Source organism: Liolophura sinensis, chromosome 10 (genome assembly GCF_032854445.1).
Source record: "Liolophura sinensis isolate JHLJ2023 chromosome 10, CUHK_Ljap_v2, whole genome shotgun sequence".
NCBI lineage: Eukaryota > Metazoa > Mollusca > Polyplacophora > Chitonida > Chitonidae > Liolophura > Liolophura sinensis.
The window spans coordinates 2,395,224-2,422,676 of record NC_088304.1 but is presented as its reverse complement, the minus strand read 5'-3'; the positions used below and the strand labels follow the sequence as shown (position 1 = coordinate 2,422,676).

The 27,453-nt window shown below is 38.9% G+C and overlaps 1 protein-coding gene across 1 annotated transcript; it reads left to right on the top strand.

Moving 5' to 3' along the window:
* Nucleotides 1–9,516, top strand: LOC135476380 (cytochrome P450 3A8-like). Its single transcript, XM_064756384.1, has 13 exons — nt 1–23; nt 3,364–3,460; nt 3,754–3,806; nt 4,312–4,408; nt 4,738–4,857; nt 5,185–5,267; nt 5,832–5,983; nt 6,157–6,275; nt 6,890–7,141; nt 7,382–7,470; nt 8,025–8,162; nt 8,924–9,080; nt 9,442–9,516. Exons 1-13 carry the CDS (start codon nt 1–3, stop codon nt 9,514–9,516), a joined length of 1,455 nt encoding a protein of 484 aa, XP_064612454.1.
* The last annotated feature ends 17,937 nt before the right edge of the window (nt 9,517–27,453 follow it).

Genomic DNA, 27,453 nt, shown 5'->3' with positions numbered 1-27,453 from the left:
ATGTCTGATTTGCCACATAGCGGGTAAGATCCTTAGGTCCATTTTATAAATATGATTTTAGCCTACAATCGTAATCAAAATCAAATTCTTAAAAACATGCTTTAGTACAATTTTACCCAAGTTAATCTAGGCTCCCAGATTGGCCCCTGGTATATGGATATCGGATGTGCAGCTTCGCCTCAGATAAAAGTACCCCAAGTCACCTAGCCGTACTCAGTACTAATAGTGCAGCAGCCTTGGTATATCTATAACCCAATTTTCAGACAAACAACCATTAAGATAAAAATCAAGTCCGAAATACAGTCGTCTGTAGATAATCCGGTCTATTTATAGAAGAGAAAGTCCTAAAATAGCAAGTCATTGTCTCTGAGAGATTTATTTAAGCCTGCGTTATCTCTGCTTCATATCTGATACGTACAAGTGGTCCAAAGTGCCAGAGTCGACCATTTAGAAGCCTATAAGGTTCTGGTGTGAGGTTCTAGGGCAACTCCCCTGCCTAGTTTATGGGGTGGTTTATTTGGGCAACTTGATTTGAATTTTTGGTATGTTTTCCTTACACAGGGCCATAAATAGGGCCCGATATATAGTGCAATGGTTTATAACACAGAATGGTTGGGATATGAGTAGACTTGTATTTTACAGATTTTTCTTCTGGTTTTGTTGTAGAAGATGTATATTTTCACATTGAAAATTACGTTTTTATAGGAAACTATTTTTCAATAATTAATATTTCAACCATTAAAGGCAAACACATCTTGGCATCACATATTAAAGTGATGCCAAATGTACGGTAGCCCATATACGACATTTTTCCTTTTTTTCTTAACTTTTGTAACTTTTTCTTAGGTTTTCACATGGATGAAACCATTTTCACCCAGGTGCAAACGGTTTTCATGTTTTCGCCCAGGTGTAAACTCACGTGATGCAAGAAGCCTCGTTCTCATTTCCGTGGGCAGAATGATGATGAACTACAAAACGTAAGAACTTCAGTATGACGGAGAAAGGCGTGGATGAGGCAAGTCACATGGAATTCCACACGACCTCCCTACAGAGTGTCTCCACAATTTTATCTGTAGTCAAAATGATTCATCTTCCATTAATAACCCGTCCTAAAGTTCGGCTGCCCACGGAAGCGAGAACGAGGCTTCTTGCATCACGTGAGTTTCCACCTGGGTGGAAACGTTTCCCATCTTTTCACCCAGAACCGTTTCCACACAGGTGAAAACCTTTTCACCCTGGTGAAAACCTAAGAAAAAGTTACAAAAGGTAAGAGTGAGTGAGTGAGTGCTTGGGGTTTAACGTCGTACTCACAAAAGGTAAGAAAAAGGAAAATGTCGTATATTGGCCACCTTACAAATGTGATTCGCTTTCGATCGTTGTGGCCATCTTGGCGCCAAACATCCACATAAGACCGTTCTCTTTGGCAATCCGGCCTATTTCATGAACATTTAATATTAAGTATATATGTAAAGAACCATACACACGATATTCATAACATTTGTATGAGTGATTTACTATAGTTACTGACTCCTTTAAAACAACAGATATAGTTTATTCTAAATTATACAAATATTCTGTGATGCTTAGCGAAACCCCCGCAGATCTCTTCCTCACTTCATCGGCGGATTCGTTCCCTGACCCATTAAATAGTCCGCACGAGTGTCTGTACGTCAGTTCCTCTATCACATTTAGCGTTCGTCCGCAAATCCGTCCGTCCGTATGTCCTCCACTCTATCCGCTGGCTTCATACTTATAACCCGAAAGTAGTTTAGAATCGCTGTGTGGGTGCCAAAGTAATGCGGATGCAGAAGTTATGAGGAAGCCAAAGTTATGGGGAAGCCAAAACTTTGCGGAGGTAGAAGTTATGCGATTGCCGAGGTTGCATGTACGCGGAAGCCAAAGTTATGGGGGTAGGGAAGTTATGCAGGTGTGGAAGTTATGCGACGGCCAAAGTTATGCAGGTGTGGAAGTTATGCGACGGCCAAAGTTATGCGGGTGCTGAATTTATGTAGGGCCTGTTCATCCGGTAAGCTTTCTTGTGTCCCGTGACAGTATTTTCTTTAGCTATATAAGTCACACTTGAGAAGTGTATTGCTCTAATGTCATTAAATTCTAGGAAGTTTATGAATAAGGTAAAGAAAAAAAACCCAACAACATTTTGAAAACGAATAACTGAGTTATGTTATTTTCGCAAAAGGACCTATTGTGAGAGAAGCATATTTAAACCTTCCCATTTCTTTCAAGATAATAATGAGCTGAGAGTGCAAATTATCTTCAAACAAAATTCAAACATTAAAGTGTAATTGACAACAACTAGGTAAAATTAAATGATTCAATGAATAAATTATACTGAATAATAGAAAGACCAATGATAGGTATTAATGTTCTAAAAGGTAGCACAATTGTCACATATCCGGCTTGTTCGTGTGATACTGGCGAACCGCTAAAAGTACAGAGCATCCCAAACCTAGTTTCTGGCGCCTATCTCTCTCCGTATCTGTACGGGACTGACCGAATGTGCAGAAAACAAAAACGGCTTAGTTCAAAGGTAACTCGCCAGCAAGGTATAAAAGTAGCCAGCCTTTCTCACCCTCTCTCTGTATGTTCCGAGGCAAGCGGGAATCGTCTCTGGATTGCCTCAGATAATATAGAGACATTGGTTGATATAAACCATTCTATACGATGGCTGTTTTGACTGGTTCGCTCTCAGCTGTTTTCCACAATGTACGAGTCGCCGTAATTCTGGGATCCTTCCGTTATGTACCAGTTGCACTGCTCTTCCTTTGTCTGGCGCTCATTTACTTGTAAGTTTAATTTTCGATTCGATTTGATATTCATTCTATGTGCTAATTATTATTTCTGTTTTAATAACTGGTAAATACGGGTGTAAAGTTTGACTATTATTGGCGAGAAATTTGCCCAATCTTTTTTTTTTTTTTTGAGATTACTGAAAAGAGCTTCAGTAGGTTGTTTAATCGGTAATCATGCAAATGAAACATATAACAAAAAATCCTTGTCTATTTGTTCTGGAACTTAATCAATTTTCTTTGGATCTTGAATTTTTCTTGAAAATGTATCTACTGAATCTGTAATGTCACTTATATGTTTTCAGAAGGGCACATTGTCAGGTAAACATGTCACCATGTTTAACTTATTCATTTTAACGGGGAATGAAAAATAACATCTACATTAGAATTTAAATTTAATACCATTAATACCCAATTTATTTTACCCCGGAACGAAACAAAAAACAAAAAAAAACAAAACAAAACAAAAAACAAAAACAAAGGCAAAACAAAACAGAATTTAAATTTATCTTTCTTTTAATCACACTAGCTGATGTGTTTTTTTTTACTTTGTCAGATATTTTCAGGAAAATTATGCAGTATTTAAGCGGCTGAAAATTCGAGGCCCTAAACCTTCTCTACTATTCGGGAATTCTTTGGAATTCAAATCCAAAGTAAGTAGACATTTATTTTTCTTTTTACTGCATATAATTTTACTCTTTCATGCATACTTTCAAGATAATGGATTTTTTAACATTTCGATTACTTTAAAAATTTTCTTATAATTTAAAAATAAATATTTATTTATTCATTTATTTATTGTAATATTAAAAACTGGAAAATTGCATCTGTATCACGTTATTTATATTCATCAATATCCATGCATTAGCAATACAACCTAATTAAGATATTTGAAAATCACTTCGAAAAGTAATTAATTTTAATATGTAATATTGATTTATTTTAGTTTGTACTCGATGTATTCTCGAACTGGTATAAACACTATGGAAAAGTTTACGGGTAAGTGTTGATTGCAGCTGAACTATTGTGTTTTGTCTGGAAATCTCAAAAAATAAACTAGGATTAAGTTAGATCGACATGTCTCGTTTGAAAACTATGCTATGGTCTCTTTTGTAAACTTGTGGCCTACATTCAGCTATCTATAAAATCTCTCACAATCACTACCGAAATTGCCTATAGTTAGTGACAATTAATATCACAAGTTCTACACATGCATACATCTGACGTTCATATTTTTTCTAATTCACCAATTAAACTGTTTTCTTTAATTAAACTGACTTTGACATTGCTTTCCTAGCGGAACATTGGCGACAAGTTAACGGACTATAACGTGATGTAAAACCATAACAAACCATTCTTTTATGTAATAAATTAATGTTTTCGACAGTTATTTGTTATCCTTTTTGATGTTGTTATTTCTTTCTTTTTATTTGTGCTGTTTGATTTGATTGAACGATCTGGGTATATTTATTGATCCATATCAGTCAGTGTTGTTACTTTTCAGTTTTTACGAGGGCCTCAGACCAAGCTTGGTGGTTTCAGATCCGGAACTGATTAAACAGATTTTGGGAAATGACTTCAGCAAATTCCAGGACAGAACAGTAAGCTTGTTTACACAGTTCTATCCTTCTCTTTAATTTTATCTTTAATAATTTGTAATTTTATAATTAGCTTTACCATGCATAAATTAACCAATCGTTTAGCTGTTAAACTATGGTTCTTTTGACATTATTTTTTTCACTTAGTTAGTTAATTAGTTATTTAGTTAGTTAGTTGTTAATGACGTAAAAAAAATTTATTTACTTAATATATGGCAGCGGAAAATTTTATAGGCGGAACAAACCGGAGTGTATTGGCTGAAAGGTGCAGAAAAATAAATATAGCTTTATGAGATCTGTGAGATTATAAAAATAAATATTTCTCTTTTCAGGAGTGCGTTCCATTTTTGTACTGGCCAGACAACATTAACGTTGTCAATGCTACCGGTAGCCAGTGGAAACGGGAACGCGCGGTAGTTGCATCATCCTTCAACGCTACTTCATTACCTGAAGTAAGTTAATGATCAATTTTTAAAAATTCATAGTTATGCTCTCATCCTCTTTAAAAGTATGAAAGAGAAAAATGGGAAAAAATGCAATTTTACGTCTGTATGCCCTGTTGTTGGATTGCGATCTGCAAATCTATTCTGTATATTATTTTCAATTCTCTGTGCAAATTACGCCCGTAGGTCTTATTAGTATTGTCATGAATAATGCCAACAGTAAAGACATCTTTACCCGTATTACATACATGCACGTCACACTTTTCTCAAGTACACAACGATTAGTGATGCTTCGTGACATCATCGCTTTATGCATTGATTACGTCATACTTGCAGATGGTTGGAGAGGTCGCTAGTGTTGCTGACGGAATGACGAGTCTCCTGATGGCTCACATCAACAAACCTGTAGACATAGCCAAGTAAGTTCACTATGTCCAAAACTGTGATAACCAGTACTTTTTCAACTGTCAGTCAGAATATACTCAGCAGAATAACAAAAATGCATATATCTTTTTAAAAACGTTCAGATGAGCGCTACACTAAGTATAATTACTCTATTTGACTTAAAATTTCGTATATGACTAAGTTACACAGATTTTTTCTAATTCTGAGAGTCCTGTTGAACGGAATTACTTTTGAAAGATATCAGTAGGATGATATCTTTCTGAGAAAGTGTAAGATCCAAACCCAAAGGTATAGCATTTGGCCTTTATTTACTTAACTTCAAGACAGAATGAGTCTATACTTTTTTCCCTTTAAATGCTCAGTCGTGATTAGAAAGCGTTCATTTCTTTACTTACACTTCCTTTTTTTATTGTGGGGCTTGTCAGTCACTTATTAAAGAAAAACGTGTGTCGATGCTTCTAACTGATATCGTCTTTGAACAGAGAATCATTCGCTATGCCTAGAAGATTATTTAGTATTGCTCTATCCGAATAAACTCCGTGCAAACAATCAACTATTCCCTCGTTTTGATGTTCCAGCTGGTGTGACCGTTACGCCGTGGATTCCTTTGCACGTGCAGCATTTGGATTTCCGGTGAACTCTCTAGAGAATGAGGAAGATTTACTACTCAGATTCATGAGGGCGAATTTCCAACAAGGGGATATAGAGAACGCTTTGACGGGATTAGCAAGTAAGCAAACCATTACAGATGTTAAACGATGATTAAACCACTGTTCATCTAAATACTATAAATGACAGCAAAAACATTGTTCAAAATATTTAGTTTTTTTAGCACATGCTGTCAGTTTTGATTGATTCTAATTGCCCAATCTCTATGTCGTATTATATCTCTTAACATTGCAGGATTGTTTCCCAGCTTGGTTCCCATCTTGAAAAAATTTAACGGGGATTACGAACGTCTGCACCACCAGCATTTATCAAATGTTCAAACGCTCATCAAAGAGTTCAAGACGCAATTTATGGTAAGAAAATCGCTTATTTTTCGTAGAACTGAGCTCACTAATACTTATTTATTTAGCTTTTAGTTCATTTATTACATGATTGTTATACGCTGTATTCAGTATTTTTCAGTTACAAAACCCTCAGACTTAAAATCGCATCCACCGTTGTATAATATTCTTTATAAAGCTGTAAAGCTCCAGTCAAAAAACAAACAAATAAATAAATGAATAAAATCGAATACCTATATCAAGGCAACGTTGAGGTATTGGACCTTCCAAAGTTGACGGGATGTATGTGGACTTCTAGTGTTTGCATTTCAGTCCTAGGCCATCTTGGACTGAACAGTATAGACGGTTTCACGCCAGTAAGCTGTTGGCCAATGAGGCCCCGAAATCGGAATTTGTTAGCGCTGTTTTGAACTTCGAACATACTTCGAACTGATCAGTCAAGTATGGAACACATCTATTACGTTTCAGAAGTGTAAAACATTAGGGGAAAACGAAAACGTAAAATTGTTGTTATTTGTTGCATGTTGCATGCATCACAATGTCATCGCTACTCTTTTGCTCTCCACGTTCTGGTCGTTTTCGTTGTATTATAAATCCCCAACTATTCTGCTCCTTTTCGTTAACAGATGGGCAAACTGACGAAGAAAAATCTAATGACAAACCTGCTGGAAGCTTACAACGTGTATCGCGACGAGGAGAACAACGACTGTAAACGAGGCCTGAGCGATGAAGAGCTACTGTCGCAAGTACACGGATTGATTGGAGCAGGGTTTGGACAGACAAACAACCTGTTGGCCTTTGCCGTCTACAACATCGCGAAATACCCAGATGTCCAGAAAAACGTGTTCCAGGAAGTAGACAGAATGGTTCCAAAAGAGGTGAGGAAAGACATTAAAAATATTGATACATTTTTATTTTGACACCAGTGTTCAACGGACAATCCTTCAAAAGCCCAGTGACAATTTAATACAATATAGCTATCATAACAGAAGACAAAATAAGAACAAATTAATGTCGGTTGATTAGTAATTCGTAGGTGAAACGCAGTTCATATTGGTGCAGCGTCTCGCGGTGATTTGAATGCTTTTGAAGTTATGTTTACTAATGCTTGTTTCCAGGACACCATGAATTACGATTCACTGGGTCATCTGGAATATTTGGACACCGTGCTCCACGAGACTTTGCGAGTTTTCCCCATTGCTCCTGGGTAAGTATGCTCTAAATGAGCAGGAGGAAGTGTACAAGCCACTCCGTTCTACAGTGACTATCATGTTGGTTCATTTATTTATTTATGTGATTGGAATTTTACGCTGTACTCAAGAACATTTCTCTTATAAGATGGCGGCGTGTTTAATGGTGGGAGAAAACCGAACAGAGGCTGAGGTAAAAATTACCGGTTTATGCCACGATTGTAAGAATGGTGTCTTGACCAATGCCAAGCCGGCCATCAATATGCAAATTGGTTTGAATTTCTCTGTCATATTTAGCGACATGCTAATATGGTTAAATGTTGATCTTGATGAAGAACACCAATTGGTTTTGTTTACTTACCTGTTTTTCGTAAATATTGGCAGAGCATCAGCAATCCTTATGCATAGTATCCTAAACTTATTATGGTCGTTATATTAACAGTATCAATAATTTTAGCAGAGGTAGTAGTTGTGCGATCTGTTCTTTGTTATGGACCAATAAAATTAAAACACTCAGCCGCAAATGCTGTTAAATTGTGTGTATATGTATCTGGACGTTTTCGTTTCACAGTGTGACCCGTGTCTGTACCGAAAGTTGCGTCATCAATGACGTCACCATCCCAAAGGGCATGGTGATACGCCTGATGTCATCGCCCATATACTCAGACCCGGAAATTTACCCGGAGCCCGAGAAATTCGACCCGGAAAGGTAAGTTATTTGGTTGTGTAGTTGTCAGTGAGTTTAATATCTGGCTGTAACTCATCATACTGTAAGTGACCTGTAAAGAAGTCCAGTTATGTCGAGTTGTGTTATTTACCAGATGGTCTGTTATGCATGGATGCCCCACTAAGGTGCACGACTGGCTATTTGTTGGGCAGACAGACCAGATAGGACACAACTAATAGATTCTCGTTAGCAGTGTATAGATATATTTATTTATCTGATTGGTGTTTACGTCGTACTCAAGACTATTTCGCCTATACGACGGCGGCCAGCATTATGGTGGAAGAAAACCGGGCAAAGCGCGGGGAAAACCCACGACCATCCGCAAGTTGCTCGAAGACCTTTCCAATTACGACCGGAGATGAAGCCAGAATGAGGTGCAACTGAACTCACTGGGATCGCACTTGTGAGAGGCTCCTGGGTCATTGCGCCTTGCTGGCGCGCTAACCCCGTTTGTCACGAATGTCCCCCGCAGTGTATTAGAGCAGCGATCATTCTGCATGTGCAAGAAAATAGTTTCTTGATCAAATAACCAGGCATTGGCGACTTAATCTAGTCCTGGTTTACGATGTCTCTCCCCAACATTCTTTTGGGTCTCCTCCATTAGTATATTTAACGGCCGCCATGAAGGATATGAAATCTTAAACCGCTTTGAGGAAAACGGTATACTGTTTATATATTATTAGCTGGCGACTGGAATAATATGAACATCGATCCTTAAACTCAGATTTGTTTTTTTCCAATAGGTTTACTGCAAGCGAGAAAGCTAAACGTCACCCTCAAACGTTTTTGGGCGTAGGCTACGGTCCCCGGATGTGCCTCGGGTGGAGATTGGGTATGATCCAATGTAAGGCCGCCATTGCTCGACTTGTACAGAACTTCCATATTGAATTGGCACAAGAGGTAAGCAGTGAATATACTAGTACCTATCCACCGGTCTGATGTACATCACGCTATAAACCTGATTAAAACGTATATATAAGCAGTAACAGTCGCGCTACTTCGAAAGTTTTCGTGTGTTGATTATACTCCGTTAAACTTGCAATATATCTTTTTACACAGTCGCAAATTATATCTACCGTTATGTGATAAAAGGCAATTCTTATTTATCAAAATAAAGTTAAAATATCTAAATAATATTACCTTACGTACTACAGCGCATGCTGAATTTGATTAGTGTTTCTTGATGTTATACTTATTACATATTACTTAGTATTATTTTTTTTACATAAGTTATATATATTTGAGTTTTTGTTGGTATTAGGGGCCGTTGAACACCACCCTCCGCCCTGTGCTCAGTCCAAAAGATGGCGTCTGGATAACTCTCAAGCCACGCTGATTCGTTACATGGTCCACTTCCGGTAGCAAAATGGATCCCACTCACAGTGAAGCCAGCCACACGCACGGCGCCTTTCTCCGGATATGTGCACAGCGAGATTCAGCAAACACGAAGACCGAGATCATCATGCGGTTTCTGGTTGGAATTTTTTAACCCTTCAAAAGATGGAAGCAAAATAATATTTTTTTCAGTCGTGCTTTAGAGGGCTATTTTGAATACCCCACAATGTGCATTGTTTGGAGACAAGGTTAAGCGGGGGAAGAAGTCTGTTATTTGCTTGTCGTTAGTTATGCGCCCCATGAAAGTGCATCTGAGATACGTGTACTTAATGCTCCCGACTGAAACATCAGCCATGGTCATGCAGTTGGAACCAGCCACACAGTGACTGACATCATGTTAATTGAGTTGGTGCTCTTCCCAGATGTTTGGGAACTGGCGATTTATGAAAGCTATAGTACTGGACGTTTGGTAGCAGGATTGGTTGCGGGCAATATTTCGAGAGGAAAACTCGATATCCCCACACTGAGTATTATTTTCTGCGCCCTTCGGTAGAACTAACCCAAGGGAGATAACTGTCGTAATTAAGTACGGTACCCATATATTAGAAAACCGTAGGGGAAATGGGGCTTGGTGTTTCTCAGTAGGCTGGAAAGGCATGGGTGTAGTGAGGTATACTGAGACATTGTGAGAAGTCATTTTTAAAGTGGTGTTATCGTTGTTTGAATTGAGACGGCACTTTGTGGGTACACTACACTAAGAAAAAACACCAAAAAACAAAAAAAAACAACAACAAAAAAAACAATCTGTTTAGTGTAAAAGTAGGTCTTTTGTCTGAGTTGTGTGGAAATCTAGTCTCTTTTATAATATAAAACCCTGTTATATTAAAAATGTTATTCAGTTAATCTAATACAATCTTATGCTGAGTTAGCATAATGTGGGTCATGTCTTTAACAGAATAGTGTGCCAGAATAACAAAATACATTGTAGCATCACTCACAACAGACTTTCTGTTAAATTTAACAGGTTAATCTTGGAGAGTGTATGCTGTATATCCAGATCTGTATGCTGCAGTATATATGGCACAATTTCTGGCGAGTGTTGAACGTTATGTTTGCATGTTATGGCAGCAACAAGTACCATTGCCTTTTTGGTATGACTCGACTCGGGTTTGATCTCAGGTCTTCGAGGCGGGCGGTCTATTTTTTTTAGGTATGTCAGACGACAATGCGCTGTTTTCCCAAATATGGACGGTCAAGTGCCTCGGCCTTTTCTCGTTATTGGAAATCTCCTTGAGATTATACGGAAGGCATGTCACATATGTTACAAGGGAAACAAAAATGAATAAATAAATAAATAAATAAATAAATAAATAAATAAATAAATAAATAAATAAATAAATAAATAAATAAATAAATAAATGAATAAGAAGCGAAGATATACATGAAGTCAATATTTCGAATAATTTATTTATTTATTTACTTTCGTTATTTAGTTACTGAGTTGAATGGTGTTTATAACTGTGATCAGAAATTTTCACTTGTATATGACGACGGTTTAATCGTGGATAAAAATTGCCAATTAAAATGTTGGTTGGAAGAATGACTCTTTGTCACTTGATTGGTTATAAATAGTTGGTAGTTTCGAACGTTAAGGAAACTTTGATGTATTCATGTCTGAACGTCTTTTTGAGACATCTCTCTGTTTCAGGGATTTCTTAAAGCTAACGATGCTTGGTTTCAAAAATATGGCCGTGTGTTTGGGTAAGGTAGTGATTTAACACCATGCAATGGGAAAGTTTGACCTTTATAAATGAAAGATAAAAATGGCCGATAACCTTATAGCCTTGTAGCCATTTCCTTCAGTTAAAAAACTGCGCGTGCATGAACCCCCGCTTATTCAGCACCTCATTTATCCTGGTTTATGAGTCCATATCAAATATATTTGTTTATTTGATTGGTGCTTTACGCCGTGCTCAAGAATATTTCACCTACATAACGGCGGTCAGCATTAGGGTGGGAGGAAACCGGGCAGAGACCAGGGGAAAGCCACAACCATCCCTTAGCGTTCGCACGCTAATCGTATGGGCCATGGAGGCCCCTTAATAAACATTAATCACATTTGTAGTATCTCAGAGACCTGCTGGACGCAGCCAAGATTAATGCCTGCGAAAACATGTAGGTGTCGGCAATAGTTTTCAAACCATAACAAAACAGTTGGTTAAAAAAGTTAGAAAAAACACGATTCTCTCATTGGTTTTGGAAGTAAAGCCTCCCCCAAATTTGTTTAGAATCCTGGCTATCTGACCTTACTAAAATGAAGCAGCCAACTTGAATATTTTATACAAAATTGCAATTTTAAATCCTCTATCCACAACATTCACGAAGGATGCCATCCGATACGAATGGTTGGGGACCCGGCCATGCCATGGGACATAATTGTAAATGAGTTTCCCAATCACCAGATAAGGGGCTGCTTATCTGATCATAGCCTTTATTCCGGTAAGAGAGTACAACTAATTTCGTTTAGTCAGTCATTCGCCCATTAAACCATATCTTAAAGGTAACACTATCGCAAGATCACCTATATGTAGCACTGTCGCAGGTTCAACTATGGGTAACACCGTCTCAGGTTCACCTATAGGTAACACTGTCGCAGGTTCACCTATAAGTAACACTGTCACAGGTTCACCGATGGGTAACACTGCATCAGGTTAACCTATAGGTAACGGTGTCACAGGTTCACCTATGTGTAACACTGTCTCAGGTTCACTTATAGGTAACACCGTCTCAGGTTCACCTACAGGTAACACTGTCTCAGGTTCGCCTATAGGTATCACTGTCGCATGTTCGCCTATGGGTAACACTGTCTCAGGTTCTCTTATAGGTAACACTGCCTCAGGTTCACCTATAGGTAACACTGTCACAGGTTCACCTATAGGTAACACTGTCTCAGGTTCACCTTTAGGTAACACTGTCAGGTTCACCTATAGATAACACTGACACAGGTTTACCTATAGGTAACACTGTCAGGTTTACCTATAGGTAACACTGTCACAGGTTTACCTATAGGTAACACTGTCTCAGGTTCATCTATAGGTAACACTGTCTCACGTTCACCTATAGGTAACACTGTCTCAGGTTCATCTATAGGTAACACTGTCTCAGGTTCATCTATAGGTAACACTGTCAGGTTCACCTATAGGTAACACTGTTGCAGGTTCACCTATAAGTAACACTGTCTCAGGTTCACCTATAGGTAACACTCTCTCACGTTCACCTATAGGTAACACTGTCAGGTTCATCTATAGGTAACACTGTCAGGTTCACCTATAGGCAACACTGTCTCAGGTTCACCTATAGGTAACACTCTCTCACGTTCACCTATAGATAACACTGTCAGGTTCACCTATAGGTAACAGTCACAGGTTCACTTATAGGTAACACTATCTCAGGTTCACCTATAGGTAAGACTATCTCAGGTTCACCTATAGGTAACACTGTCTCAGGTTCACCTATAGGTAACACTGTCTCAGGTTCACCTTTAGGTAACACTGTCACAGGTTCACCTATAAGTAACACTCTCTCACGTTCACCTATAGATAACACTGTCAGGTTCACCTATAGGTAACACTCTCTCACGTTCACCTATAGGTAACACTGTCAGGTTCACCTATAGGTAACAGTCACAGGTTCACTTATAGGTAACACTATCTCAGGTTCACCTATAGGTAAGACTATCTCAGGTTCACCTATAGGTAACACTGTCTCAGGTTCACCTATAGGTAACACTGTCTCAGGTTCACCTTTAGGTAACACTGTCACAGGTTCACCTATAAGTAACACTCTCTCACGTTCACCTATAGATAACACTGTCAGGTTCACCTATAGGTAACACTCTCTCACGTTCACCTATAGGTAACACTGTCAGGTTCACCTATAGGTAACACTGTCTCAGGTTCACCTATAGGTAACACTGTCACAGGTTCACCTATAGGTAACACTGTCACAGGTTCACCTATAAGTAACACTCTCTCACGTTCACCTATAGATAACACTGTCAGGTTCACCTATAGGTAACAGTCACAGGTTCACTTATAGGTAACACTATCTCAGGTTCACCTATAGGTAAGACTATCTCAGGTTCACCTATAGGTAACACTGTCTCAGGTTCACTTATAGGTAACACTGTCACAGGTTCACCTTTAGGTAACACTGTCACAGGTTCATTTATAGGTAACACTATCAGGTTCACCTATAGGTAACACTGTCTCAGGTTCACCTATAGGTAACACTGTCTCAGGCTCACCTATAGGTAACACTGTCTCAGGTTCACCTATAGGTAACACTGTCTCAGGTTCACCTATAGGTAACACTAGCCAGTATGAACTGGACTGAAAACGACCGCATTGGGAGAGGCTCCAGGGTCATTGCGCCGTTTAAATACATTTCTACTATTACCAAAGCGATATGATATCTTCAGACGGTTATCTTTAAAGCCTGAAATGTGAGGCATTTGTGACCAGAGTGTTGGTGTATTCTCGTGTATCGCTGATGATCATCCTCCTATTTTCCAGAATATGAAAGTGTTGGAAAATTTCCTTACGTGGACATGGTCGTCACGGAAGCACCTCGTATCAAAGTCGTACAGGACGTAATGGATTGAGCAATATGGCTAACACACCAAGTTCAGTCAACCAGTGAAAAAAACTTGTACACTAGAAAGTTGCTCTGGACTGAAAGAGAATTGAGGAGATATATTGTGAGAAAGGATGAGATGTTGCCAGTGGTGGTGTCGGTGTTTGTGTCGAGTTTGGTTAAATGGTTTCGTCAATCATAGGGTTTAAAGATAGCCAATCATCGGTAGCCATTTGCATATCAAACAACAAGGAAGTCTTTTACCTCATAACGCAATATTTTGCTCAGCTCTACAGAGTTTGAATTACCTTCCACAGTACATGGATTGCCAAATGCAGTTTGCTATCTGCATACCAAAGGCCTCTGTGATAAAGTTGTGCACTGACCCACACAGTATATTTTACTACCACAATGATTTACATGTACAACTCAATGACATATGGAATCACTGCTCCACAATCCTTACGCATACGATAAGCAGTCAAAGTTGTGACAATATAATATTTTTTTTTATTATTGACTTAATGGTAAGATCTTAGACCTATACAATTAGTGTATACTACATGTGTCTGACAGTGTCTATCATTCTACGTCTTTGGTTTAGAGGTCAATATTTGAAGGTATCACATGACTTGAACATTATGCCGTCTAACAAACTGCTCATTCAGGCGAGCTACCGGTATTCTCTGAATGCCTTGTTAAATGTTATCGGAGTTTGAGCAATGTATCTATCCGGTATCATATAATTGATTGTTTACACCTGTTATTCGGCGGTAGGAGATACTTGTTTTTACAGCAAAATGTTACGATAGGTCCACCTCTCGCATTGATATCCACCAGTTCGACTTCTTGAACAATAAATGAAATATACATCAGATTAACAAGATTGACAAGAGGGATACAGTGTTGACTTAGCAAATGAACAATAGAAGAAAGGTACATCAGATTAAAAAGATTGACAAGAGAGGGACACAATGTTGACCTAGCCAATGAACAATAAGAAGAAACACACATCAGATTAATAACATTGACAAGAGAGAAATACGCTGTTGCCTTAGCAATTGAGCAATAGAAGAAACATAAATCAGATTATTAGTAGGTTTTAACAACTATGGGCGAAGATGTGAATCAGGATGGGTGGTAGTCCAGAGTCTGTCTGCTGAGATGAGATGGGCAGAGATGTGAGTCAGGATGGGTGGTAGTCCAGAGTCTGTCTGCTGAGATGAGATGGGCAGACATGTGAGTCAGAATGGGTGGTAGTCCAGAGTCTGTCTGCTGAGATGAGATAGGCAAAGATGTGAGTCAGGATGGGTGGTAGTCCAGAGTCTGTCTGCTGAGATGAGATAGGCAAAGATGTGAGTCAAGATGGGTGGTAGTCCAGAGTCTGTCTGCTGAGATGAGATGGGCAGACATGTGAGTCAAGATGGGTGGTAGTCCAGAGTCTGTCTGCTGAGATGAGATGGGCAAAGATGCGTCGGGATGGGTGGTAGTCCAGAGTCTGTCTGCTGAGATGAGATGGGCAGACATGTGAGTCAGGATGGGTGGTAGTCCAGAGTTTGTCTGCTGAGATGAGATGGGCAAAGATGCGTCGGGATGGGTGGTAGTCCAGAGTCTGTCTGCTGAGATGAGATAGGCTAAGATGTGTTAGGATGGGTGGCAGTCCAGAGTTTGTCTGCTGAGATGAGATGGGCAGACATGTGAGTCAGGATGGGTGGTAGTCCATAGTCTGTCTGCTGAGATGAGATAGGCAAAGATGTGAGTCAGGATGGGTGGTAGTCCAGAGTCTGTCTGCTTAGATGAGATGGGCAGACATGTGAGTCAGGATGGGTGACTGTAGGGAGAGGAAAATTAGGAATTCATTGTCTTGGTTAATGTGTGGCTTTGATCGGCGTATTTCAATGGTTTCCACCAGCTTTATTGTAAAATAGATTTCAAGGGTTGGACACTTGACCAGTCGTTTGTGTGACAGGAAGCTTATTGCGTTACCGTAATTCATCAGCCTTTTCCCATGTTTGCAAATGGTTTTATTTAAGCGTATTTTGAGGGACTCAGTCCTGATGATGGCATAATAAAATGGTGAAATATTGAGTGAAAATGGATCTGTCGTTTTTCTGAGTTACATTACTTGTATATTGTTTAATGTTTACTGATAAAATTATATTTTCTGTGAAGCCCTGGAATTAACCAGCAGAACCAATGTAGTTTGTGTTTCCAAAGTCAGTGGAAAAAGGTGAATAAATTCTACTGAAAGTATCTCTTCCATATGCGAAAAGGTTTATTAAGGGAAAGCATTGATAAAAAAACTCGACCTTCCATACAAGCCGGTAGTCCTGTGGCACAATAATTTTTTACATTTCGCCAAATTAAAATGATGCGTACATTGTTAAACGTCACGCATGACGTGCTTACCGGCGCTTGATTCCAGTGATGTTTTTTTGTCCACACAAGCCCAGGAGTGAGCCTTAGCACATATCAAAACGAATGTTAACAGCAGACCGGTTATTGACCAGTATTCTATTACAAGAGGATTATTGGAATCAGTATCCCAGCCGGCATGGGTGTGGCCTTGCCTATCTACTTGATCCACCTTGGCCCAAAATACTGGCCTGACCCGGAAGTGTTTGATCCTGAAGAAGTGCGAGTCCATTAAAGGGCAGTTATAATGTCATTTCTGTATGCAGTTGAATTCTCAAATATACAGATAAAAAGTTATTAATTTCCAAAAGACTTAAAATAACGGCAACTTCACATTCTAAAATCACTTGTAAAGGTTTGCTAATCTCTGACTTAAAGATGTAGAAAACATAAAAAAATACTTAAGTTCAGATGAAAAAGTGTAAAAAGTTAAACGTAACTGTTGTCTACAATGTTTTTCTCGATTTTTCATTAAAGAGAAAAAAACACTTAAAAATAACTTTTGTGTGTTGGAACCACCTCTTGGTATATGCTGTCTTAATGTTATCAATGAGGGTGTAACACATGTTTAACAAATGCATTTGCACTACCTTAAAAGCGTTCAACCTTGATGTTTACCATATTTACATTTTTGATTAATAATTCAGATTAAATGCATGTGTTTCCATATAAATAACAAATTTCCACTAAATTAAATTTAGTTGACATACATCACATCCTTATTTAGAACATTATTATGCTTATAAAGACGGTATATACCAAAAGGTGGTCCACAATACCCGCCATGCACTAACAGTTTTGGTATTACCCTTTTCTCCTCAAGAAAATAATGGAAACAAATTTTAAAGACCTTATTTGCAAAAACATTGCCACGCTCTTTCATTTGTTTTGTTTTTCAACAGTTTTATGTTTTCTTTGTCTTTGAAACTTATTCCGTAGTTAACTCATAGTCCACAAAAGCTTAGTAACAATACACAAACGTTACATCCATTAGATCACAAAAGTTGAGTGACAATACACAAACGTTACATCCACCAGATCACAAAAGTTGAGTGACAGTACACAAACGTTACATCCATCAGATCACAAAAGTTGAGTGACAGAACACAAACGTTACATCCATCAGATCACAAAAGTTGAGTGACAGTACACAGACGTTACATCCATCAGATCACAAAAGTTGAGTGACAGTACACAAACTCTACATCCATCAGATCACAAAAGTTAAGTGACAGTACACAAACGTTACATCCATCAGATCACAAAAGTTGAGTGACAGTACACAAACGTTACATCCATCAGATCACAAAAGTTGAGTGACAGTACACAAACGTTACATCCATCAGATCCGAAAAAAGCTCTCTGACAGTATGCAAACCATACATCCATCAGATCACAAAAGTTGAGTGACAGTACACAAACGTTACATCCATCAGATCACAAAAGTTGAGTGACAGTACACAAACGTTACAACAATCAGATCACAAAAGTTGAGTGACAGTACACAAACGTTACATCCATCAGATCACAAAAGTTGAGTGACAGTACACAAACGTTACATCCATCAGATCACAAAAGTTAAGTGACAGTACACAAACGTTACATCCATCAGATCACAAAAGTTGAGTGACAGTACACAAACGTTACATCCATCAGATCACAAAAGTTGAGTGACAGTACACAAACGTTACATCCATCAGATCACAAAAGTTGAGTGACAGTACACAAACTCTACATCCATCAGATCCGAAAAAAGCTCTCTGACAGTATGCAAACCGAACATTGATCAGATTCCAAAAGAACTTAGTATACAAACCCTACATCCATCAGATCACAAAACAATTTAGTGACGATACACAAACCATACATCCTTCAAATCACAAGACCTTAGTAACTGTACACAAACCCTACATCCATCAGACCACAAAAGAATTTAGTGACAGTACACAACCCCTACATTTATCAGATCACAAAACAGCTGAGTGACAGCACACAAACACTACATTCATCAAATGATTAAAGCTTATTGACAGTCAACAAACCCCGTATCCATCAGATCACAAATAAGTTTAGTGACAGTTCACAAACACTACATCTATCAGATCACAAAAAAAGCTTAATGACAGCACACAAACACTACATTCATCAAATAACAAAAGCTTAGTGACAGTACGCAAACGCCACATCCATCAGATCCCAAAAGAGCTTAGCGACAGTACATAAACCCTACATCCATCTAATCCCAAGAGTTTAGTGAAAGTGCACTAAACAAAATCACAAAAGTTGTCTGACGGTACACTAATCCTAAATCCACCAGATCTCAAATGAGTTTAGTGACAGTGCACAAACCTTACATTTATCATATCCCAAAAGAATTTAACGACAGTACACAAACCCTACATCCTTAAAATCTCAAAAACTTAGTGACAATACACAAACTCTACATCCATCAGATCACAAAAGCTGAGTAATCGTACACAAACCCTACATCCATGAGTTTTCAAAAGCTTCGTGACAGTCGAATAACCCTGCATCCAAAAGATGACAAAAGAGTTGAGTGACAATACACAAACCCTTCATCCATCAGATCACAAAAGTTGAGTAACGGTAAACAAATCTTACATCCATGAGTTTTCAAAAGCTTAGTGACAGTCGAATAACCCTACATCCAAAAGATCACAAAAGAGTTGAGTGACAATACACAAACCCTAAATTAATCAGATCACAAAAGAGTTTAGTGACAATGCACAAACCCTACATCTGTCAAATCACAAAAGTTTAAAAACAGCATACAAACTCTACAGTCATGAGATCAGAAGAGCTTAGTGACAATACACATACCCTACTTCCATCAACCCTACATTTGTCAGATCCCAAAAGTTTAGTGACAGTACAGAAACTCTACTTCCACCAAAACAAAAAAAGCTTAGTGACACTAAGCAAACCCCACATCCATCAGATCACAAGAGCTTAGTGACAGTACAGAAAGCCTAACGCCATCAGATCACAAGAGCTTGATGACAGTACAGAAAGCCTAACGCCATCAGATCACAAGGGCTTGGTGACAGTACAGAAAGCCTAACGCCATCAGATCACAAGAGCTTGGTGACAGTACAGAAAGCCTAACGCCATCAGATCACAAGAGCTTGGTGACAGTACAGAAAGCCTAACGCCATCTGATCACAAGAGCTTGGTGACAGTACAGAAAGCTTAATGCCATCAGATCACATGAGCTAGGTGACAGTACACACACCATAACTTCATTAGATAACAAGAGCTTAGTGACAGTACACAAACCCTAGATCTATCATATAACAAAATAGCTTAGTGACAGTACAGAAACCTTTCACCCATCATATAACAAAAGAGCTTAGTGACAGTACACAAACCCTACATCCATCATATAACAAAAGAGCTTAGTTACAGTACACAAACCATACATCCATCATATAACAAAAGAGCTTAGTGACAGTACACAAACCGTACATTTATCATATAACAAAAGAGCTTAGTGACAGTACACAAACCCTACATCCATCATATAACAAAGAGTCTAGTGAAAGTACACAAACTCTACAACTATGAAATCCCAAAAGTTGTCTGACAGTACATCAACCCTACATCCATCAGATCTCAAAAGAATTTAGTGAAATTGCACAAACGTTATATCCTTCCAATCACAAAAAAACTTTTAGTGACAGTACAAAAATCCTAGATCTATCATATCACAAAAAACTTAGTGACAGTACACAAACCCCACGTCCACCAAATCACAAAAGCCAAATGAAAATACATAAACCTTACATCCTTCAAATCTCAAAAGATTAATGACAATACACAAACTCTACATCCATCAGATCACAAAAGCTGAGTAATAGTACACAAACCCTACATAAATCAGTTTACAAATGCTTAGTGACAGTACACAAACCATACATCCATCAGACTGCAAAAGTGTTTAGTGACAACACTCAAAACTTACATTCACCAGATCCCAAAAGAGCTTTGTCACAGTACACAAACCCTACATCCATCTGATCCCAAAAGAGCTTAGTGACAGTACATAAACCCTACATTAATCAAATTGCAAGAGCGCCGAGAAAGTACACAGACCTTACATCCATCTTATCACAAAAGCTTACATCAAACCGCACATTCATCAAATCCCAAAAGAGCTTAGTGAAAGTACACAAACCTTACAGCCAACAGATCACAAAAACTTAGTGACAATACACAAACCCTACATCCATCAGATCACATGAGCTTAGTGACAGTACACAAACCCTACATCCATCAGATCATAAGAGTTTAATGACAGTACACAAACCCTACAGTCATCAGATCACAAGATCTTAGTGTTTTTTCAGCACCCTGGATTCATCCACCTATGAAACTGATCGCATAAGTGAAATTTCTTAATTATGACATTAATGGCTAAACAAATAATATTAAAATAAATGTATAATTTCCAGGCATAGGTTTTCTTCTTGTCACGACTGTTTGAGAGATATTATAGAGCGCAATAATATGTTTTGTTTAATTGTTTTCTCAGAAACCCTTGGGGTTTGGCGAAACAGCCAGTCTATCTACTAAAGGTGGGGTATGGCGAAAAACAGCAACAATAAAACCACAATTCTCTGTTTTCGAGGTGTGGACAGTGAACCTTGTGACGGAAACAACAACAGTTAGATTTTAAAAGATTTTATTGATTGGTGTTTTACGCCGTACTTAAGAATATTTTATTCATGCGATGACGCTGCCGTATGTGGGGAAGTGTGGCATCAACCTGCGGATGGTTGTGGGTTTCCCCGGGCTCTGCCCGGTATCCTCCCACCATAAAGCTGGTCGCCGTCGAATAAGTCAAATATTCGTGAGTACGGCGTAAAACACCAATCAAATAAATAAATAAATATACGTTGACGGCCAGAATTATGTGTAAAGAAACCAGACAGAGCCCGGGGGAAGATTTTAAAAAGAAAAGGCAATAATATAGATAATCTAGTTGTTTAGAGAGAGGAGTGCATTTTTTTTTTGCGATGTGCGTGCGACAACTCAATAAATCGATTTTGAATCTGTAAATCTGCCGATTCCATAAGATGTTTCATGTAAAAACATGTTGTGATGTCGCGTCACTCGTACCACACACGCTTGTGATTAAACTGCAAACCTGGGTTTCAGTTCCGATGGTCGTGGGTTCCCTCTTGTATCTGCCTGGTTTTCTCCCACCATAATGCCGGCTTCTGTCGTATAAATGAAATTCTTTAGAACGGCATGTTTGACCAGTGTGTGTTTTACCAGTCACATAAATAAGCAAATTTAATTTATATCTCTGTAACCTTGGTGCAATGTTTTAAGCGTGAAGTTTTTCGAAACCTTTGGGCTACATAGAGCATCTCGTGTTCACCATAAAGTGGCAGTACTTTTGTTTGGCTAATAAAGCTGATAAACGCTGAACTTAAATACGAAACGTATGAATGTATATATATGTATGTGTGTATGTATGTGTGTACGTGTGTGTATGTGTGTGTGAATGTATATATGTATGCGTGGGATTTAACCTTGTACCTTACAATTTTTAGGTGTCATTAGGTGTGTGTACATACATTGTGTGCTCTTGTAGCAAGGCGAGTCCATCCCACCAAAGTGCTTCCATCACTGAAGCATCACGCCGAAGACACCAGGCATGACACCCCACCCAGTCACATTATAATGACACCGGGAACACGAGTCACATTTCCTTGCTCTAACCTGTCACTGAGGAGCTCCGAGTGAGGCAGCAGCAAGTGCCATTTTAAAGTCTTTGGTATGACCCGACCAGGGTTTGATCCTGAGATCTCCCGACGCTAAATAAATGGGACATTATCGTTTAACCAGTGACAGTCTTTTAGTGTTAGTATAACAACACATATCCTCAGTCATTATTTACTTGTCATTGTGCTTTCTTAGGTTCTTAACGTTTTAATAAAGTGGACAAAGGACGTGGGGGCTGGGAGTATAATAAACAATTATAAAATTATAAAATATACAAATAAAATTTTCTTAGATTTTTATTTTTAGAATTTCAAAACATATCATATACGACTGTATATGTCTCTGTAATAAAATGTCAAATCTCGTGTGAAAATGCCCAAATGTTCATATCGGTGAATTTGGTGCAGTATTGGACCCTTCTAAGTCTTGATTTAGGGGTGACTCGAGTTGTGCTTCTGAACACAATTTGCAGGTTTTTACGTCTTTTCCCTCGTGAGTAAATTATTTGGGACACGATTTCCTTCCAACCATGTGATGGGCCAAATTCCCGCCTTATCGCCTGTCCTCTTGATCGTCTTACACAACAAACATAAGGACAAAGGTGTTAATTGAACAAAATTGAAGAAAACAGCATATTTCAAGCTGCCATTCTGTTTTATTCGGTTTTGCCATTCTCCCCTCCACAGACATCATGCACTATAGACCAATCAGTGGCAAGCTTTGCAATGGCAATGTACATGTATTATGACGTGGTTGTGTACCCTGTTTAGTGGTTGTGTACCCACAGCTCGTGTGCTGGCCTAGTAGTTTTGTATCCGCAACACGTGCGCTTGCTTAGTGTTGTGTACCATGTCCAATGGTTGTGTACCAACAGCTCGTGTGCTTGTCAAATGGAGTAGAACATCTGACCTCAGACCCTCTATTAAGAGTGTGTCGACTCCGTTGTTGTTGTTGTCTGGACAGCATACTCCCTGTCCTCAACAAGGAATTTGTTACTGGGTGTTTCATGTTCACATTGGTCTTTTTATCCAGATGGGCGGAAAATCATTTACCGCGGGTGTTAACTCGAGTAGACAGTTTGGCGGATTATCTGTGTGAAGAGGAATATCTACTTACAACGCTAAAAAGGCGGTAAACTACTGGGTGAGATCGAGTGATAATTCTTCTTGGGAGACGTTGTTCCAAAAAAAAATACAAAGATGAATTTACTTGTATGAAATCAGAGCATACATTCCGGTTTTTGTTTGTCCACATCATGATAGCCTGAACACAAATCTCTTGTTCTTCTGAATTGTAAAACTACGCAGTGACCGGAAGCTTGGATTTGAGGCCACTCACTGGCGCAATTGCTTGACGCGTTGATCTTGCCACAGCTGACTGGCTTTTGACCATTCAGTGCGTAGACTCGAATTTAGGAAAGCAGAATGGTCAAGTAGCTAACAGAGGCTAGTTGTTTTCTCCAGACTTTTCGGTTTGTTCCACTCGTAGGTCCGACAACAGCCATATGTGCGCAAAAGTCTTGAATCTGCATTGAAGTCGACCACATAAATAAACCTGACATTCTTCTGTTGAAGATTTTTTAAATGACGACTTATTTATTTCCTGTTTCCCATATTACAGGACCTTATTTAAATAGCAAATTAGTGGGCCGATGACTTGAAATCGACTTGTTTACCGGGTGTCGCCAAAATGGGACCCTGCCATCCGCGAAATGATGCAGTGGATGGATGAGGTAAGGGACCGTTTTCAAATATCTGGAATCATCGTCTGAAGTTCAACACTTAGGTGTACAAGACCTGTATTATGTATTAGTTTATATTTATTTATTTGATAGGTGTTTTACGATGTACTCAAGAATATTTCACTTATACGATGGCGGCCAGCATTGTGGTGGGAGGAAACCGGGCAGAGCCAGGGGGAAACCCACGACCAGGTTGCTGGCAGACCTTCCCACGTACGGCCGGAGAGGAAGCCAGCATGAGCTCACAGCGACCGCATTGGTGAGAGACTCCTGGTTCATTACGCTGTGCTAGCGGGCTAACCAACTGAGCCACCGAGGCCCTCCACCTGTATTATGAGCATTAAGCGTCAGAGACGTAGCACAACGGTGCGAAAGAAAGACTGAAATACTCTCTGATATTTATTTAACATGCAGTAGTAATTTAATAATAATTTAGTAATAATACACACAGTAAAACGAGCAATTGTCCATTTTATAAGTACAGGGTTATGGTATCGGTAAAACCCAATTAGTACGTATAAAGACACAAAAATATCTTATAGTCGTCAAACATAAAATAGCTGATGAAATGAAGTAATACAGCTCGGAAATACCAATACTTAATGTCGAACCCCATCTTGAACTTAAACTTGAACACGTCTTGAGCTAAATTAAGTTAAGGATGTAAAGCGTCAACTGTTAAGGGAATAAAGGCATCTAATGTTAAGGGAATAAAGATATCAGATGTTAGGGGAATAAAGGCATCTAATGTTAAGGGAATAAAGATATCAGATGTTAGGGGAACAAAGGCATCTAATATTAAGGGAATAAAAGCATCTAATGTTAAGGGAATAAAGCATCAGATGTTAGGGGAATAAAGCATCTAATATTAAAGGAAAAAGACATCAGATGTTAAGGGAATAAACACATCAAATGTTAAGGATACAAAGGGGTCAACTGTTAAGGGAATAAAAACATCAACTGTTAAGGAAACAAAGGAATCTAATGTTAAGGGAATAAAGCATCTAATATTAAGAGAATAAAAACATCAGATGTTAAGAGAATAAACACATCAAATGTTAAGGATATAAAGTCGTTAACAGTTAAGGAAATAACGCATCTAATGTTAAGGGAATAAAAACGTCAGATGTTAAAGGAATGAAGGCATCTAATATTAAGGGAATAAGTATTCAGTTCGGCTACAATCTACACAGCCTGTATAACGATGTAGCCAGCTGTGAATCCCGCTTAATATCATAACTGGTTCCTCCTCCCCCCGCCCGCATCATAGTACTGGTCGCAGTCGTTTAAGTCAAAGATTCTGGAGTACGAGTAAATAATAGCATGACGTCCTGTTTGCGTGCCACTGGACGGCTATAATTATAAGTTTAGTAAGAGAACCCCATTTCTTCTTGGGAAATGTGCAGTCACCTTCCATGAGGAAATTACACATGAAACGTATTTGTTATTCACAGAAGTGGCTTTCTTGAAAACACGCACCAGGGGTTATTTACTATTGAGTCTTTGTTTTACCAACAGTTCAAACTGAAGAACAAGGAAACGGTGACGGACGGCTTCCAGCGCATGATACAGTGCTTCTATAGTCTCCTCGAAAGTGACAACATTTGGAAGGCGGTCGTCAAAATTTAAGATGGTCATCAAATGGCCCTACATTTACAGCCTCATTAGGTCCATGGCATGTATATACAATGTATTGTGAGGATCGAGCTGTATATGTTAGCGACCAGTTCATGAGCGGGAGATAACGGGTGGGGTTATGCGTCAAGGCATACTCAGCTCTAAGTTCAGTATAACCTGAAAGACTTTTAAATACCGTTATTTTATCGGAAAATGGCTACATTGAATTCGGTTATTACAGCACAGTATTCTGTCATATTTAAAAAAATATCCTGTTAGTCTAATAGAATATTTATGTTGAATTAATGAAATATGTGTGTTATTTTTAACAGAACCATTGGCTGCAATAACGGAGTACGTAGTAACATAACTTAAAATTAACAGATTATTTATTTGAGTGTAAACATGGTGGATATAATCGTCCAAGTACGAGATTCTTATACCACTCGTAAGCATTCGTTAGCAAAAACGAAGATATCTTCATTAAGCTGCAGAGTAAACAAATGGACCAATTAACAAAGATATCAAAGGTCAACCATGAAAGTTCCAAAATGTCGTCGACGGCTGTGGATCAATTGGTGGTATGTTACGACTTCAGTTGTGTCAAGCTTTGTTATGGACACTCGGCAGAACTGTACGTGAAACTGTCATCTGTCACAGGGGACATCAGTTCAATCTCCGCAAAGCCATTGTTAACCTTTGTGTAGACACTTATTATAGTTATTTTTACCGATAATGTCGTCACGGGCTGAAGCGCAAGACGATCCCAAAAGGCCCCATTTCTGTCCACGTAAGGCAGGGTGAACTAGAGAATAACACAAGAATATATGTAAGACTATTTACCAGTAAGCCTTAGAAATGTACAATTTCCTCTCACAACAAACTGAACCTTGCATAGTTGTAGCCCACAAACGATGGAACAGAGCCGTCTAAAGCAGAGAACCGACTGGCCCGAACATGCATATAGCCTACAAAGGATGGAACAGAGCAGTCTAAAACAAAGAGCCGACTCACCCGAGCATGGATATAGCCAACAAACGATGAAACAGAGCAGTCTAAAGCAGAGAATCGACTGGCGCCAACACGGACATGGTCTGCAAACGATGGAACAAAGCAGTCTAAAGCAAAGAGCTGACTGACCCGAGCATGGATATAGACCAAAAACGATGGCACAGATTAGTCTAAGGCAGAGAACCGACCTACCCCCCATTTGGATATAGTCTGCAAACGATGGAACAGAGAGGTCTAAAGCAAAGAACCGACATACCCGCACATGGAAATAGTCTGCAAACGAAGGAACAAAGCAGTTTAAAGGAGAGAACCGACTTACTCGCACATAGAAATAGCCTAAAACGGATGGGACAGAAGAGTGTAAAGCTGAAATACGACAGTCGCGCATGGGTATAGCCTGCAAATAATGGAACAGAGCAGTCTCAAGCTGAAAAACCACAGACTCGCACATGTATATATCCCACAAACGATGAAACAGAGCGGTCTAAAGTTGAAAAACGACAGACTCGCAAGTAGATATAGCCTACAAACGATGGAACAGAGCAGACTTAGGTAGAGAATCGACTGACATATATAGATATAGTCTGCAAACAATGGAACAAAGCAGTCTAAAGCTGAAAACGACAGACTCGCACATGGATATAGTCTGAAAACGATGGAACAGAGAAGTCTAAAGCAAAGAACCGACTGATTCGCACATAGAAATAGCCTGCACACCATGGAAAAGAGCAGTCTAAGGTAGAGAACGGATTGACCCGTGGATGGATA

Excerpts from the sequence above, each read along its gene's own strand:
- LOC135476380 (XM_064756384.1), top strand. The coding sequence starts at position 1 with ATGTCTGATTTGCCACATAGCGG. Across the intron at positions 3,807-4,311 it reads CACTATGGAAAAGTTTACGG|TTTTTACGAGGGCCTCAGAC; the intron begins GTAAGTGTTGAT and ends GTTACTTTTCAG. Across the intron at positions 4,858-5,184 it reads ACGCTACTTCATTACCTGAA|ATGGTTGGAGAGGTCGCTAG; the intron begins GTAAGTTAATGA and ends TCATACTTGCAG.